Source organism: Coregonus clupeaformis, unplaced genomic scaffold (assembly GCF_020615455.1).
Source record: "Coregonus clupeaformis isolate EN_2021a unplaced genomic scaffold, ASM2061545v1 scaf2390, whole genome shotgun sequence".
In the NCBI taxonomy this organism is placed as follows: domain Eukaryota; kingdom Metazoa; phylum Chordata; class Actinopteri; order Salmoniformes; family Salmonidae; genus Coregonus; species Coregonus clupeaformis.
The window spans coordinates 44,752-63,055 of record NW_025535844.1 but is presented as its reverse complement, the minus strand read 5'-3'; the positions used below and the strand labels follow the sequence as shown (position 1 = coordinate 63,055).

Sequence of the window (18,304 nt, the reverse complement as noted above, 5' to 3'; positions counted from 1 at the left end):
TACCAGCCTCAGAAATTGCAGCCCAAATAAATGCTTCACAGAGTTCAAGTAACAGACACATCTCAACATCAACTGTTCAGAGGAGACTACATGAATCAGGCCTTCATGGACGAATTGCTGCAAAGAAACCACTACTAAAGGACACCAATAACAAGAAGAGACTTGCTTGGGCCAAGAAACACGAGCAATGGACATTAGACCGGTGGAAATCTGTCCTTTGGTCTGATGAGTCCAAATTTGAGATTTTTGGTTCCAACCACCGTGTCTTTGTGAGACGCAGAGTAGGTGAACGGATGATCTCCGCATGTGTGTTCCCCACCGTGAAGCATGGAGGATGAGGTGTGATGGTGCTTTGCTGGTGAAACTGTCTGTGCTGTATTTAGAATTCAATGCACACTTAACCAGCATGTCTACCACAGCATTCTGCAGCGATACGCCAACCCATCTGGTTTGCGCATTGTGGGACTATCATTTGTTTTTCAACAGGACAATGACCCAAAACACACCTCCAGGCTGTGTAAGGGCTATTTGACCATGAAGGAGAGTGATGGAATGCTGCATCAGATGACCTGGCCTCCACAATCACCTGACCTCAACCCAATTGAGACGGTTTGGGATGAGTTGGACCGCAGAGTGAAGGAAAAGCAGCCAACAAGTGCTCAGCATATGTGTGAACTCCTTCAAGCCTGCTGGAAAAGCATTCCACATGAAGCTGGTTGAGAGAATGCCAAGAGTGTGCAAATCTCAAATATATTTTGATTTGTTTAAAACTTTTTGGGTTACCACATGATTCCATATGTGTTATTTCATAGTTTTGATGTCTTCACTATTATTCTACAATGTAGAACATAGTAAAAAAAATTGAAAAACCCTTGAATCAGTAGGTGTGTCCAAACTTTTGACTGGTAATGTATATATATTTTTTATGTATTAATTCGGGTTCACAGTGCGGACCGAACCAAGGTCCCCGTACCAAACAGTTTGGTACGAATACGTGTACCGTTACACCCCTATTATTAAGTATTTATTGATGTCCTACACAGTTTTAGTGTATCTTTATGACTTCATGTATATTTACTTTTTAGTGATGAGCAAAATGAAAATTGCTTCTCTGTGATGTTTTATGACTAGAGATGACTAGCGATAGTCATGAGATGACTATTAAAATAAATTATGGCCAGTCATTTTCAGCTTTCTATATAACCCGTCTGTAGTTTTCTGATCATATTGGAACTCCCTGCTATGTTGCTCTTGTTATAATGACATTTAGTCAGCTTATGCCAATAATTTTCTGTTGTTCAAGGCTCAAACTCCGATTCCATTCGGCAAAACCACTCCCACCATCACCGATGAAGTTGTAGTTCCATTGCGTTGTTTCCAATAGCCTATATTTTCGTAGTAAATTACTTGTAAACGTCATACTTTTTACTAGTTCCAAAAGGCCTACAGTGTTGTTTGATAGTTGCTTGGACAGTCACTAAGGGTGCATTTAGTTGTTATTGTTGAAAACACTATTTTAGATACAGCTGGGTTAGCTACTTAGCATTGCTAATGTAAGCACCAAAGACAAAGGCTTTATTCATGAGACTAGGATTCCGTAGTGATTTGCCTGTAAATTTCAAAATAAATGTTGTGTTCCAACAGGCCTACATGTTGTTTGGACTGTTGTTTAAGATTAAACTTGGCTGTTATTGTTGCAAACACTTATTTTGGATGTAGAAGTCGGGCTAGCTAGCATGCTAGCTAACCATCAGATGCAGTAACTTATGGTTAGCATTCGTTAGCATCTAAATTCGAATAATGTTTGAGTGTAATGCAGTTGATTGGTGACAATGACATGAACATACATTCAGCATTACATTTTTTACATTTTAGTCATTTAGCAGACGCTCTTATCCAGAGCGACTTACAGTTAGTGAGTGCATACATTATATTTTTCATACTGGCCCCCCGTGGGAATCGAACCCACAACCCTGGTGTTGCAAACGCCATGCTCTACCAACTGAGCTACATCCCTGCCGGCCCTGGAGGACCACTTTACTAGCTAGCTACTTGTATGACTGAATGATGGAGAATGCTAGTAAGGGGCTTTTAAATGGCAAATTCAATTTCAAATTCCTCCCAGATGGCTCTCTGGATAAAACCTAAGTAGTTTGCATCTACTGTAAGGCTGAATTTGTTTATCACCGAAGTTACTTATAATTTACAAGCGAAACACACCGCTGACGCCAGCAATACAAGTAACGTTGCTAGTAGCAATGGAGGACATCTTTCGGTAGGCTAAACTAGAAGAGTGTGCGCGTGGGAGGCCTATGGACAAGACGACGAGCAGCAAGCTAACACAAGCAATAGCCAAGTGGATAGCTACAGCTTGCAGTCCACATTGTGCAGGACGAAGGCTTGCGGGATATCATTCGGATCGCAACGAACAACTCAAGGGTATTAGTTACCCTCGAGAGCCACCGTCGTTACAAGAATACACAAGCTGTATGAAAGCGAGAGGGCTACGAAAGCGGAGTTGAAACATGCAACGGCTGTTGCTCTCACGGGAGACCACTGGACTTTGGTGAGTAAGCACAACTACCTTGGGGTTACTGCGCACCACATCGATGAAAACTTTAAACTGCATTCACACGCTCTGGCCGTAATGAAGACAGAAAATATGCACTATACTGAAACGTGTGCCAAACATTTCATGGTTGTAGCAAAGTAGTGGAACATTGACAACAAAGTTACCACACTGCACGGAACATGATTGCAACTGGGAGACAACTTCCTTTTGAACACCTGCCCTGCACCGCGCACAGTCTCCAAAAGGTCCATTACAGTGTCCATACAGAACAGGGGGTTGGACAATGCCCTAGCCAAATGCCGAATTTTGGGGGGGGGGCATTTCAAACACAGCCCACCAAACGCTGCAGAGCTAGGACAACTGCAATTTGTAAATGTGCAAAAGATGTCACTGACACAAGATGTCACAACAATATGAAATTCCACTCTGGAAATGGTAAAGCCTGTCCACAGAAACCAACAACCACAGAGATGCTCTGGCCCAGCTGAACTGGAGAAACTGCAGAAGCTGGAGGCACTACTGGAGCCCTGCAGGTAATCTTCTTTATCACACTATTAGTGTTATAATACGATTGTGAAGTGTGTGTGTGTGTGTGTGAGAGAGTGTAAAATGTGTGTGTGTGTGTGTGAGAGAGTATGTGTGTGTGAGTGAGAGTATGTGTCTGTGTATAACAAGTTTCTAATAATTCAAAATCACTGCAGTCAATTATCTTCCACTGCAGGTACTTGACTGAATTTCTGGGAGGAGAGAAGTATATTTCCTGCTCAGTGGTGTTGCCTGCTATGTGCCATCTCCTTTGAGTAATGGAGAGCTCCGATGATGACCCTGCCTACGTGGTAATATTCAAGCTGACATTCACAACAGACCTGGAGAAACGCAAGGAAAACACCAACCTCACATGGCCACAGCACTCGACCCAAGTATTAAGGACCTGAAGTGCGTTTCCAGACTTGAGAGGTGTGGGCTTTGGTGAAACTTTGGTGCAACTTGCTGAAGGAAGAGAGGCCTGCACAGCAACCTGATAAAGCAACAGAGCCCAGCATCAGCAAGGAGGACTGTCCACTACAGTGGTGGTCACAGCATGCAGGGGCACACACCAGGCTGGCCTGCATTGTACGAAGGTACCTGGCAACGCCTGCCACATCAGTACCTTGTGAGAGGCTGTTTTCACTCTCTGGGCGTATCGTACAGAAGAAGAGAGCAGCTTTATCATCTCAAAATGTCAACAGGCTTGTTTGTCTTAGCAACTGGCTCAGTGAAAGAAATAGGAGGACGACTGAAGTATATGGTCACAGGTTTATGTTCTGTGGAATTCATGACCTTGTTGGACAGATTTATGCTCTTTTTATCCATAGAGCCAGTTCTTTTTTCTTATAGCCAACCCTCCAATCAGTAATTAGGAGAACAATCATTTGGAATGGCTAAAGCTATAACTGTGTTTGTGTGTTTGTGAACTTCAAGAAAATGTATGAGGGAGTAGGCCTACTGGGAGCATAATTACAGGAATGTTGTATTCTGATACAGAATATGTTTTGTGTTTCAGTCCCTACACACCTACAACTCAATACACAGCTTAAAGAAGAAAGAAAGAAACAATGAAAACTCTATTAAGCACCAATTTTGAGCAAATAAAAAATCTGCGATTAATCGCGATTAACTACAGAATTTAATGCGATTATTTGCAATTAATTATCGTTTGACAGCTCTAGTCTAAACCTAGTTGTCTTTAGCCTATGTCATTACGAATCACATACAATTAATCAGATTGTTCTCTACAATATTATAACCTTAATATACATATTGATTAAATAAGAACGTTAGTTTGTTGGGACCGTAGCTAGTTTAGATCACACCGGTCTTGGTTGTCTCTCTTCCATATTTCGGCGTTGGGAGGTTGTAAGATTAGGAGGCGTTTCCGCACTTTGGACCAATCAAATTCAACTTGATACCCTTGTCATTTTCATCTCCAGATCCGTGGCTTCGAACCCTGGTCAATCAACGTTGAGAGGGGCCGTTTCTATGGCGATTTAAAGGGAAAGACTCAGAAAACTGAAACAGATGTTTTTCGGGGAGGGTAGATATTTTACGCCCGTTGGTGTTTGGGTGTATGGATGTGTGTGTATACCTGCAGTACGATGGGGAGCTGTTCGGGGGGGTTCCTGTTCTCCACTCCCATGGTCAGCCACACCTGGAATGCTGTCAGCTGCTCCGCAAAGAATGGACTGTGCTGTTGGGGGGAAACACACACACAATCGTTTTAATAAATCAATGATGAATATACATCTAAATACATACAGTACATTGATACTAGGCTCACTCACACAGAGTACATACACTATATATATACAAAAGTATGTGGACACCCTTTCAAATGAGTGGATTCAGCTATTTCAGCCACACCCGTTGCTGACAGGTGTATAAAATCGAGCACACAGCCATGCAATCTCCATAGACAAACAATGGCAGTATAATGGCCTTACTGAAGAGCTCAGTGACTTACAATGTGGCACAGTCATGGGATGCCACCTTTCCAACAAGTCAGTTTGTCAAATTTCTGCCCTGCTAGAGCTGGCCCGGTCAACTGTAAGTGCTGTTATTGTGAAGTGGAAACGTCTAGGAGCAACAACGGCTCAGCCGCAAAGTGGTAGGCCACACAAGCTAACAGAACATGACCGAGTGCTGAAGCACGTAGCGCATAAAAATCGTCTGTCCTCAGTTGCAACACTCACTAGCGAGTTTCAAACTGCCTCTGGAAGCAACGTCAGCACAAGAACTGTTCGTCGGGAGCTTCATGAAATGGGTTACCATGGCCTATCAGCCGCACACAAGCCTAAGATCACCATGCGCAATACCAAGCGTCGGCTGAAGTAGCGTAAAGCTTGCCGCCATTGGACTCTGGAGCAGTGGAAACGTGTTCTCTGGAGTGATGAATCACGCTTCACCATATGGCACTCCAACAGACGAATCTGGGTTTGGCGGATGCCAGGAGAACGCTGCCTGCCCCAATGCATAGTGCCAACTGTAAAGTTTGGTGGAGGGGGAATAATAGTCTGGGGCTGTTTTTCATGGTTCAGGCTAGTTCCAGTGAAGGGAAATGTTAACGCTACAGCTTACAATGACATTCTAGACAATTCTGTGCTTTCAACTTTGTGGCAACAGTTTGGGGAGGCCCTTGCCTGTTTCAGCATGACAATGCCGCCATACACAAAGCGAGGTCCATACAGAAATGGTTTGTCGAGATCTGTGTGGAAGAACTTGAGTGGCCTGCACAGAGCCCTGTCCTCAACCCCATCGAACACCTTTGAGATGAATTGGAACGCCGACTGCGAGCCAGGCCTAATCGCCCAATATCAATGCCCGATCTAACTAATGCTCTTGTGGCTGAATGGAAGCAAGTCTCCGTAGCAATGTTCCAACATAACATCTAGTGGAAACCTTCCCAGAAAAGTGGAGGCTGTTATAGCAGCAAAGGGGGGACCAACTACATTTATTCCCATGATTTTGGAATGAGATGTTTGACGAGCAGGTGTCCACATACTTTTGGTCATGTAGTGTATCTTGACCTGCATACAAACACAGCTGTGACCTCTCAAATACACAACAGCATTATCCATTTCATAGTTAGATTTACATTTGACATTTTAGTCATTTAGCAGACGCTCTTATCCAGAGCGACATACAGTTAGTGAGTGCATACATTTTCATACTGATCTAGCACACCCTTCTCTCACACACACAAGCACACAAATTAGGCTTAATGCATCGGTAATGAACTGCACACACATTACTATACATCTCATTGTAGAATGAGTTCAATGAGTTTTGTAACAATGTTTATATATTTTGGTTTTGTATGTAAGTTATATAAGCATGTGCACGGCAACTCAGCACATCGATGTCTACAATGCAACATGCATCCACTAATCTTAATACAATATGTAATACACAGTAGTCATGAAACTTTAATGCAACACACATCCTCTCTATGTCTCACACACACACAGGCACACACACACACAAACATCCCGACCAACTGAACAGAGTAAATTCTTACACCAATCTGCCTATTACATAACAACCTTACATAAGGAAGCCTCCATTGTAGCCTTGACTAGCTGCAGTAGTGTGTGTGTGTGAACGCGTGTCCCTTCATTATGTACCACGCCCTCTGTTACCTGCTTCCCTTCAGACCCACATAGAGCAGTGGTGTCATGACAATGTGTCTGCCGCTATTAACTGTTCCATGACCAGTTTCATCATCATCATCATCATCATCCCATTAATATAGCAGGGCAATTACAACAGAGACTCTCTCGCTGCAGAGAGGGAAATATTAGCACTGGTTGAGGAAATTAATTTGTGAATAACCAAAGCATAACCGCTATGCTCTAACATACATACACACTCACACAAGAGGAGCGAACACACACACACAAACTAACAGACAGTTTCTCTGAGCTCTGGAGAGAGAGAGAGAGACAGATAGAGGGTGAACAAGTCTCATCTCTCAAAAGACAGAGGGGGAGAGAGAGGACCCAGGTGGGTCAATTATAGTGCCATTAAGCATGCGGGGGTGAAGGAAAAGAGGGAAGAGAATGGAGAGCGAGAGGGAAGAGGGGGAGGGATGTTCCTTCAGAAGAGTGATGGAGGAGATGCAAACCTCAACAGGTGTCCCATAGGGCGGCGCACAATTGGCCAAGCGTCGTTCGGGTTTGGCCGGGGTAGGCCGTCATTGTAAATAGATTGTTCTTAACCTACTTGCCTAGTTAAAATATAAAATAAAAACAGGCCAGGTGGAGAACTGATAGGACTGCAGACTCAGAGGGAGGGAGGGAGGGAGTCACGCTCTGTAGAGATTCATTCAACTTTTTCCATACAAACTTTTGCACTGGGAGTGCATTGCTCTCTGCTTGATATGGTTTCTGAAATTACTTTTGAGGAGAGATGGAGGAAGAGAGAGACAAGTGAAAGAGGGAAAAAATTTAAATGGAGGGAGGGAGGGAGTAAGACAAGGGTAACTAATTTTGCCTGCGGGCCGCATTCGGTCTTCACCGGGGTCCGGACGGCTGCACTGAAATGTTTCTTGCCATGGGCCGTATGTTTGACACCCCTGGAGTAAGAGTTCGAGGGGGAGTGAAAAATAGATAGAGGGACGGAGTTCAAGTAAAGATGGCATAGATCGAGTGAGGAAAAGAGAGATGGAGAGTTCAGAAGATTACTGTAGACGGCTTAAGGAGCCCTTACACAAGCCCTGGTAATAATCTTATGTTGTCACAATCAGGGTTTCTTCCCCTGCCAGCCCCAGCCCCAAGCCCAGGGTTTTTCCCCCAGAGAGATTAGGAATTCAATATTACAATTGCAGTGGATTATTACACCATAACGGGATGCTAGACTTTTATAGCTAATCCAAGATGGCGTAGTAGTGCAGTCCTGTTTTTGTCGTGTGTCTGTAAATAGCCTGTAAATACCCTGTTTTTTATTTTATTTTTCGTACATATTTCCCTATCAGACTTTTCATCCTTCTACAAAATATACTTTACTGCAACCCGCCTCACTCAATGTGGAACGGATTCTATTATTGACTTACCTTTTATCTAGAATCTCCAGTTGAAACTAGTTAGCCAGCTAACTAGCTACTTGCTATTAGCCACAGTTAGCGGTATTTCACCCAGAACATTGGATTTTTCTGCCGGAATAATTTAATCACTGGACATTAATCACCGGATCGCAACTAGCTAGCCGCAACCGAATGGATGTTGCTGTTTGGCTAATCACCACTGCCCCCGATGCAAGCACCAGTCAGCCTCGAGCTAGCCTAGAGCCAGGCTCATATCCCGGCTTTCTACCTCTAGGTCTACCGGACGGGAGTAGCCAGCTGACTAGCTACTTGCTATCAGCTACCGTTAGCGGTTTTTCACCATTGTCCGAGGCCTGCACCACCTACCAGCCAGCCAGCTCTAGTCTGGACTATTATTCGGCCAGTCTGCACAGCGCGTTATCGACCCAGAACATATCAGTTTTTCTGCCGGAATCACTGAATCACTGGACATTTAACTCCGGATTCATCGCTACCAGCTAGCTGCAACAAAATGGACGTTGTGGTCTGGCTAATCATCCTGAGCTAGGCCCATCTCCCGGCTATCTACCTCTCTGTCAACCGGACGGGACCACCTAGTGTAGACACGGAGCCCCGCCGATCCTACACGACTGGTCTGCCGACGAAATCGTCTGATGTGGCTACAACCGGCTTCCCGTTACACCGTCGACCACGAAGATTCCATCTGCTAGCCCCGGCCCGCTAGCACACGCTAGCCGTGGCCTCTTGCTCGCTAGTGCTTTAGCAGCCCCCGAACTACCTCCGAACTATCCTATTGCTGTTCACCGGACCTTATGATAACTCAGCTATACAGCTGATGCCTGCTGGACTGTTCCTTTATACGGTACCGCATCCTGTTTATGTTTAGCCTCAGCCCAAACTGTGTCGTCATTACCAGCTGTTGTCTTAGCTCTCTCAAATTACACCTGTGATTGCTTTATGCCCCTCTCCCATCTCAATATGGTTAGCTTATTGTTGTTTCGGTTATTTATAATTGTACTATTTCACTGTAGATCCCCCAGCCCAGCTAAACCTGCCTTAGATAGCTCCTTTGTCCCACCCCCCATACATGCGGAGACCGACTCAATTGGTGCCTCCAGTGATGCTATCTCTTTCATTGTTACCCAACGCTTAGGTTTACCTCCACTTTACTCATATCCTTCCATATCCTTGTCTGTACATAATGTCCTGAATCTTTTCTACAACGCCCGGAAATCTGCCCCCTTTATTCTATGTACCCAACGCACTAGAAGACCAGTTCTTAAAGCATTTAGCCGTATCCTTATTCTAGTCCTCCTCTGTTCCTCCGGTGATGTAGAGGCTAACCCAGGCACTGCAGCCCTCAGTATCACTCCTACTCCCCAGGCGCTATCATTTGCTGACTTCTGTAATCGCAAAAGCCTTGGTTTCTTGCATGTAAATATCAGAAGTCTACTTCCTAAGTTTGAGTTATTCACTGCGTTAGCACACTCCGCCAACCCTGATGTTCTAGCAGTGTCTGAATCCTGGCTTAGGAAGGCCACCAAAAATTCTGAAATTTCCATCCCTAACTATAACATTTTCCGTCTAGATAGAACTGCCAAAGGGGGTGGAGTTGCAATCTACTGTAGAGATAGCCTGCAGAGCTATCATACTATCCAGGTCTGTGCCCAAACAGTTTGAGCTTCTACTTCTAAAAATCCACCTTTCCAGAAATAAGTCTCACTGTTGCCGCTTGCTACAGACCCCCCTCAGCCCCCAGCTGTGCCCTGGACACCATATGTGAATTGATTGCCCCCCATTTATCCTCAGAGTTCGTACTGCTTGGTGACCTAAATTGGGATATGCTTAACACCCCGGCCATCCTACAATCCAAACTAGATGCCCTCAATCTCACACAAATTATCAACGAACCTACCAGGTACAACCCTAAATCCGTAAACATGGGTACCCTCATAGATATTATCCTGACTAATTTACCCTCTAAATACACCTCTGCTGTCTTCAACCAGGATCTCAGCGATCACTGCCTTATTGCCTGCGTCCGTAACGGGTCCGCGGTCAAACGACCACCCCTCATCACTGTCAAACGCTCCCTAAAACACTTTAGCGAGCAGGCCTTCCTAATTGACCTGGCCCAGGTATCCTGGATGGATATAGATCTCATTCCGTCAGTAGAGGATGCCTGGTTGTTCTTTAAAAGTAATTTCCTCTCAATCTTAAATAAACATGCCCCATTCAAAAAATACAGAACTAAGAACAGATATAGCCCATGGTTCTCCTCAGACTTGACTGCCCTTGACCAGCACAAAAACATCCTGTGGCGTACTGCATTAGCATCAAATAGCCCCCGCGATATGCAACTTTTCAGGGACGTTAGGAACCAATATACACAAGCAGTCAGGAAAGCAAAGGCTAACTTTTTCAAACAGAAATTTGCATCCTGTAGCACTAACTCCAAAAAGTTTTGGGACACTAAAGTCCATGGAGAATAAGAGCACTTCCTCCCAGCTGCCCACTGCACTGAGGCTAGGAAACACTATCACCACCGATAAATCTACAATAATCGAGAATTTCAACAAGCATTTTGCTACGGCTGGCCATGCTTTCCACCTGGCTACCACTACCCCGGCCACCAACTCTGCACCCTCCGCTGCAACTTGCCCATGCCCCCCCGCTTCTCCTGCACACAAATTCAGACAGCTGATGTTCTGAAAGAGCTGCAACATCTGGACCCCTACAAATCAGCTGGGCTAGACAATCTGGACCCTTTCTTTCTAAAACTAGCCGCCGAAATTGTCGCAACCCCTATTACTAGCCTGTTCAACCTCTCTTTCGTAACGTCTGAGATCCCCAGAGATTGGAAAGCTGCCGCGGTCATCCCCCTCTTCAAAGGGGGTGACACTCTAGATCCAAACTGTTACAGACCCATATCCATCCTGCCCTGCCTTTCGAAAGTATTTGAAAGCCAAGTTAACAAACAGATCACCGACCATTTCGAATCCCACCGTACCTTCTCCGCTATGCAATCCGGTTTCCGAGCTGGTCATGGGTGCACCTCAGCCACGCTCAAGGTCCTAAACGATATTATAACCGTGATCGATAATAGACAGTACTGTGCAGCAGTCTTCATCGACCTGGCCAAGGCTTTCGACTCTGTCAACCACCGCATTCTTATTGGCAGACTAAATAGCCTTGGTTTCTCAAATGACTGCCTCGCCTGGTTCACCAACTACTTCTCAGATAGAGTTCAGTGTCAAATCGGAGGGCCTGTTGTCTGGACCTATGGCAGTCTCTATGGGGGTGCCACAGGGTTCAATTCTTGGGCCGACTCTTCTCTGTGTATATCAATGATGTCGCTCTTGCTGCTGGTGACTCTCAGATCCACCTCTACGCAGACGACACCATTTTGTATACATCTGGCCCTTCATTGGACACTGTGTTAACAAACCTCCAAACGAGCTTCAATGCCATACAACACTCCTTCAGTAGCCTCCAACTACTCTTAAACACTAGTAAAACTAAATGCATGCTCTTCAATCGAACGCTGCTGGCACCTGCCCACCCGACTAGAATCACCACTCTCGACGGGTCTGACCTAGAGTATGTGGACAACTACAAATACCTAGGTGTCTGGTTAGACTGTAAACTCTCCTTCCAGACTCACATTAAGAATCTCCAATCCAAAGTTAAATCTAGAATCGGCTTCCTATTTCGCAACAAAGCCTCCTTCACTCATGCTGCCAAACATGCCCTCGTAAAACTGACTATCCTACCGATCCTTGACTTCGGCGATGTCATTTACAAAATAGCCTCCAACACTCTACTCAGCAAATTGGATGTAGTCTATCACAGTGCCATCAGTTTTGTCACCAAAGCCCCATATACTACCCACCACTGTGACCTGTACGCTCTTGTTGGCTGGTCCTCACTACATGTTCGTCGTCAAACCCATTGGCTCCAGGCCATCTATAAATCACTGCTAGGCAAATCCCGTCTTATCTTAGCTCATTGGTCACCATAGCAGCACACACCCGTAGTCTGCTCTCCAGCAGGTATATCTCACTGGTCATTCCCAAAGCCAACACCTCCTTTGGCCGCCATTCCTTCCAGTTCTCTGCTGCCAATGACTGGAACGAATTGCAAAAATCTCTGAAGCTGGAGACACTTATCTCCCTCACTAACTTTAAGCATCAGTTGTCAGAGCACCTTACCGATCACTGCACCTGTACACAGCCCATCTGAAATTAGCCCACCCAACTACCTCATCCCTATATTGTTATTTATTTTTGCTCTTTTGCACCCCAGTATCTCTATTTGCACATAATCTCTTGCACATCTAGCATTCCAGTGTTAATACTAATTGTAATTATTTTTGCACTATAGCCTATTTATTGCCTTATCTCCATAACTTGCTACATTTGCACACACTGTATATATATTTTCTGTTGTATTTTTTGACTTTATGTTTTTTTTACCCCATATGTAACTCTGTGTTGTTGTTTTTATCGCACTGCTTTGCTTTATCTTGGCCAGGTCACAGTTGTAAATGAGAACTTGTTCTCAACTGGCTTACCTGGTTAAATAAAGGTTAAATAAATAAAATTTTAAAAAATCTGGACGGACCGACTATGCTATTTCTATAGGGAGCTGCAACAATGCATCATTTATGACTAACTATCTAAATGTCAATCTCTGGGTATATAATACATTTTATAATATATTTTATTCTATATTTTTGTTGAAAAGCACAGAGGAAGACTGTATATGGCAGGGCAGCATGTATTGTACTATCCCATTCATACCACCCAAACTAACCAACGGTGATGCGTTATCACCGACTATCACAGCGGAAAACCTTCAAGTGCTTGTGTTGAAAATATCTTATAATGAATGATTGAGTTGAGTTGCACTTGACAAGTAGCACCAGAGGGGTTTAACAGAATGGAGTGATATGTTGACTACAGCTATTATCACCTCTATTGACTCAGTGACACGCGAGGTATTAGGCCTGACATTTCACTCCTGCATCCACTGGGTCAGAGGGGTAATAGAGTGATACACTGACTGGGGCGGGGAGAGTGTTTGTGATGAATCAGTGTAAATAAAATGGTATTGTAACTTATAGAAGTGACAGGGTTACAGTTACCATGGTAAATAGAATGAAAGTGAAAGAAGAACAAAGTGTGTAGTCAAGACTAGTCAATCCGAAGTGACAGACAGCCATCCATCAGCTAGTGGGGTTATTTATCAGTGAGGTGTCAAACACACAGACATATCATCCACAGCATCCCCAGTCCACCTGGTCGTGCTGCTGCTCCAGTTTCCACTTTTCTGCCTGCGGCTATGGAACCCTGACCTGTTCACCGGACGTGCTACCTTGTCCCAGACCTGCTGTTTTCAACTCTCTCTCTCTACCGCACCTGCTATTTCAACCTCTAAATGGCCGGCTATGAAAAGCCAAGTGACATTTACTCCTGATGTACTGACCTGTTGCAACCTCTACAACCACTGTGATTATTATTTGACCCTGCTGGTCATCTATGAACGTTTGAACATCTTGGAGAAAAATCTGGCCTTAATGGCCATGTACTCTTATAATCTCCACCCGGGAACACAGCCAGAAGGGGACTGGCCACCACTCAGAGCCTGGTTCTTCTCTAGGTTTCTTCCTAGGTTTCTGCCTTTCTAGGGAGTTTTTCCTAGCCACAGTGCTTCTATATCTGCATTGCTTGCTGTTTGGGGTTTTAGGCTGGGTTTCTGTATAGCATTTTGTGACATCTGCTGATGTAAAAAGGGCTTTATAAATAAAAATGTGATTGACACAGGGCAATTTATCTTAACGCCTCAGGGGTATTCAAATGAAGGGAAAAAAGTATTGTGTATGAAAACAATTTGCAGTGTGGCCCTGCTGGACCTTGGTGAAGACTGAATTTGGACACCGGGCAAAATGATTTTGAGACCCCTGACATAGACAAACACATGCCATGACTAACTCAAAGTTAAGAGGAACCCGCACTGATAAATGGAGAAAAACCACTTACCCTGAAGGCGGTGCCCTCCTCAATGATGGTGGGCAGCTGAGAGAGACAGATGTCCACAGCCAGGTCCCACGCCTGCCTGTAGAGGAACGATGCATACACACACACGTTAGACATCAACAACCCAAATGTCCAACACACACACGGTCCTGGAGAGGGCAGCATTGAGGTTTTGATCCATTCCAAACCCTCAGTGTTCTCCCTAGTTATCATGTTTAATTCATACTGTTACATAAATATCAACCCCCCTTTACTGCTGCACTCTCTCACACCAACCCCCCTTCCCCTCTCTCCCCTAACCACCAACCCCCCTTCCCCTCTCTCCCCTAACCACCAACCCCCCTTCCCCTCTCTCCCCTAACCACCAACCCCCCTTCCCCTCTCTCCCCTAACCACCAACCCCCCTTCCCCTCTCCCCTAACCACCAACCCCCTTCCCCTCTCTCCCCTAACCACCAACCCCCTTCCCCTCTCTCCCCTAACCACCAACCCCCCTTCCCCTCTCTCCCCTAACCACCAACCCCCCTTCCCCTCTCTCCCCTAACCACCAACCCCCCTTCCTCCCTATTTGCTCTGAGGCAGCACTTGGGATTTCTCCTCTGGTTAGAAAGTGCATGCAGGAATTGAGCATTTGGTCGACAAATGCAACAATACGCAATGTTACAGATTTGTTACAGTCATTGAACACAACTCTAAGAACACTGCCTTTGCCTCTTCCATTCAGGTAATAGTAGAATCCAAGATAATAGACTAGAATACAATTCTCTATGGAGAAAGATATTTCTGTAGTCAAAGGATCCGAAATGCTAGTTATAATCCATGTAGAATACAACTCATCACATCATTCACATAACATAGTGTGTTCAATATTCATATCAGGTATACATATCTGTAATCCCAGTGCATAAATATATCAAATATATCAAACATCTGGAATCAGTCGAGACAAGTAGACAAACATTTGTTCGGCGAAAAAGCAAACGTCTCTTGTTGTTGTTAGTATCGGTTTGGAACGTGAGTGAAAGGTGACATGAAACGTGATTGGGATTTGATAGGAGTGAGGGGTGTGTGATGGCCGCAGGTAGCCTGCCGGTTAAGAGCGTTGGGCCAGTAACCGTAAGGTCACTGGTTCGAATCCCTGAGCCAACTAGGTGAAAAATCTGTCGATGTGCCATTGAGCAAGGCACTTAACCCTAATTGCTCCTGTAAGTACCTCTGGATAAGAGTGTCTGCTAAATGACTAAAATGTAAAATGGTTGTCGAGGAGCATGGCGGGTTAGGAGTGTGTGAAGTTAATAAGGAGTAAAGGGTGAGAAGTTAATGAGGAGTAAAGTGTGTGAAGTTAATAAGGAGTAAAGTTTGTGTAGTTAATAAAGTGTGTGTAGTTAATAAGGAGTAAAGGGTGTGTGAAGTTAATCAGGAGTAAAGTGTGTGTAGTTAATAAGGAGTAAAGGGTGTGTAGTTAATAAGGAGTAAAGTGTGTGTAGTTAATAAGGAGTAGTGTGTGAAGTTAATAAGGAGTAAAGGGTGTGTGAAGTTAATAAGGAGTAAAGGGTGTGTGAAGTTAATAAGGAGTAAAGTGTGTGAAGTTAATAAGGAGTAAAGTGTGTAGTTAATAAGGAGTAAAGTGTGTAGTTAATAAGGAGTAAAGTCTGTGTAGTTAATGGGTACTTGTGAGTAATAAGAGTAAAGTGTGTAGTTAATAAGGAGTAAAGTGTGTGTAGTTAATAAGGAGTAAAGTGTGTAGTTAATCAGGATTAAAGTGTGTAGTTAATAAGGAGTAAAGGGTGTAAAGTTAATAAGGAGTAAAGGGTGTGAATATAATAAGGAGTAAAGGGTGTGTGAAGTGGGAACAAGGGATGAGTGAGAGAGAGGGGGGAGTATATTAAAGGTCAACAGTCAAAATCATGTTTTTCATGAAATTGGATGGTATTTGGATGAAACCAGGTCAAAGTATGAAAAATGACATTTGCTACTACACTGATAAAGTTTGATCATAAAGTTACTGGTCCCCTCCCCCGTGTCAAACACTTGGATTCAGGAGGCGGGATTATTAAGGGGATAGGGTCATCATTAGACCACTGCGCCATTCTCCCGAGTGGCGCAGTGGTCTAAGGCACTGCGTCGCAGTGCTAGCTGTGCCACAGAGATCCTGGTTCAATCCAGGCTCTGTCGAGCCAACCGCGACCGAGGATGGGCGGCGCACATTGGCCCAGCTCGTCCAGGGTAAGGGAGGGAATGGTTGGCAGGGATGTAGCTCAGTTGGTAGAGCATGGCGTTTGCAACGCCAGGGTTGTGGGTTCGATTCCCATGGGGGGCCAGTATAAAAAAAAAAATGATGTATGCACTCACTAACTGTAAGTCGCTCTGGATAAGAGCGTCTGCTAAATGACTAAAATGTAAATGTAAATGTGTCTGGTGTTAGCTAGTTACTGGCTAGCTAGGTCTTCAGCCAGCATGGAACAAAAGTCGTTCAAAACTCTGACACAGTTGTCAAGTCAACACATCTGTCATTGCTGCTGTGAACCGCATCACAAGAGCGATGCCAAACGGGAGAAGTATAAAACATTTTCGACATCATTGATGCAATTTCAATATTGTTTGAGCTGCTTTGTGTATCACTAAATTAGCTTGAGATGATTTTACTGCAACACTGCATCCAAGTTGCTTGACATAGGCGTTTCAAAGAGCTGCCAGTCAAGGCGAGCTCATGAATATAAGCTCCCCGCCCACTAAGCCTGTCTTTTCAAACTTCCTGGTAGTTAGCCATGAGATAAAAAAAATAAAAAAACGCACATTTTGAGCATTTCTATCCAAAACAAATATTATGGGTAATATTTTAGTCACTCAAAAGGCTATTTTACATGGGAATCAGAATGACTTAGGACCTTTAAGAACGTGTGTATGAGGGAATCTCTATCTAGTTGCTGACTCTGCTATAGCTGCTACCTGCAGCAGAGTTTGGTGCAGCCATAGCGCCATACACCCCCACACACAGTCACGCACACACACAGTCGCGCACACACACAGTCGCGCACACACACAGTCGCGCACACCTGTCCCCAGCCAATTTATATTCCAATAATGGCCCACTAATATTAAAGACACAACAACAGCATTTTAATAACACTTGCTGGTTGTGTCTGGCCACTATCATCAATCAACATATTTCCACAAACCCTCTCTATTTCTCTCTGCCTCCACACTTTTGATGTATTTGTCTCCCTTTGTGTCTCTTACCCTTTCCCCTGCAGACTTTCTATTAGTCTCTCTCTTCCACGCTTCCTTCTGCTCCTTTGTTCTCACTTCAACTCTACTTCCTTCCTTCCTTACTGCCATCTAGATACCTCAACACTTCCTATCAGTCTCTCTCTCTTCCACTATTTCTTACCATCCCTTGTTCTCCTTTTACCTCTCCCTTCTTACTTCCCCTCCCTCCACATTCCCTCTCTCTGTACTTCCTTCCTTTCTTGCTGGCTGAAGCATCTCTTTTAGAGCTGTGATGGGGTGTAGCAACACAACGACAAAGTCACCCCAGATGATTCAATGCTATTTAATGTCTTCTCAAGAAGAGACAATGGAGGCAATAAGAGAGGAAAAGAGGCGATCGCTCACTCAAGAGACTTTCAGCAACAACACTATCCCCAACTAATGCTTTTAGTAACTGATGGTGGGAAAACACACAAAGGATTTTGCAGACAGGTTTCAACATGAATCTAATGAATGGACAGATAACCAACAGAGAGAAAGTGTAGGTGTGTGTGCATGCGTGTCTTACCACATGGCGTGCATGTATGTAGGTGGCAGGCGCGGACTGCTGACGGGGGTGCAGTTGTATGACCTCATTATCCTCTCGGCCAACAGGAAGTTGCGGAACAAACTGGCCACCAACAGGTCCTGACGAAAAAGCTTCTGGAACAGATCTAGAGAGAGAAAGAGAGAAAAAAAGGAAGAGAAGGATGGACATGAGGGAATGGAAAGAGACAGGGGCAAGGGAGCATGGCCAATGGAAAATAACAGACAGCATCAAAGAAAGAGAGAGAGAAAGAGAGAGATGTAGGTGTGTATGTATTGTGTATTGAATGTGGACAGACAGGCAGGATGCAGTAGCAGTAGC

General features: G+C 44.5%; 1 protein-coding gene across 1 annotated transcript in view; it reads right to left on the bottom strand.

The window, feature by feature from the left end:
* LOC121533261 (regulatory-associated protein of mTOR-like) overlaps positions 1-18,304 on the bottom strand; it is a gene marked incomplete at both ends in the record, with an annotated part of 78,531 nt that overhangs the window by 15,575 nt on the left and 44,652 nt on the right. The window contains 3 exons of the mRNA XM_045219465.1: positions 4,698-4,799; positions 14,192-14,267; positions 17,966-18,110. Coding sequence (XP_045075400.1) covers positions 4,698-4,799; positions 14,192-14,267; positions 17,966-18,110 — 323 coding nt within the window. The remainder of the gene's footprint in view (positions 1-4,697; positions 4,800-14,191; positions 14,268-17,965; positions 18,111-18,304) is intronic.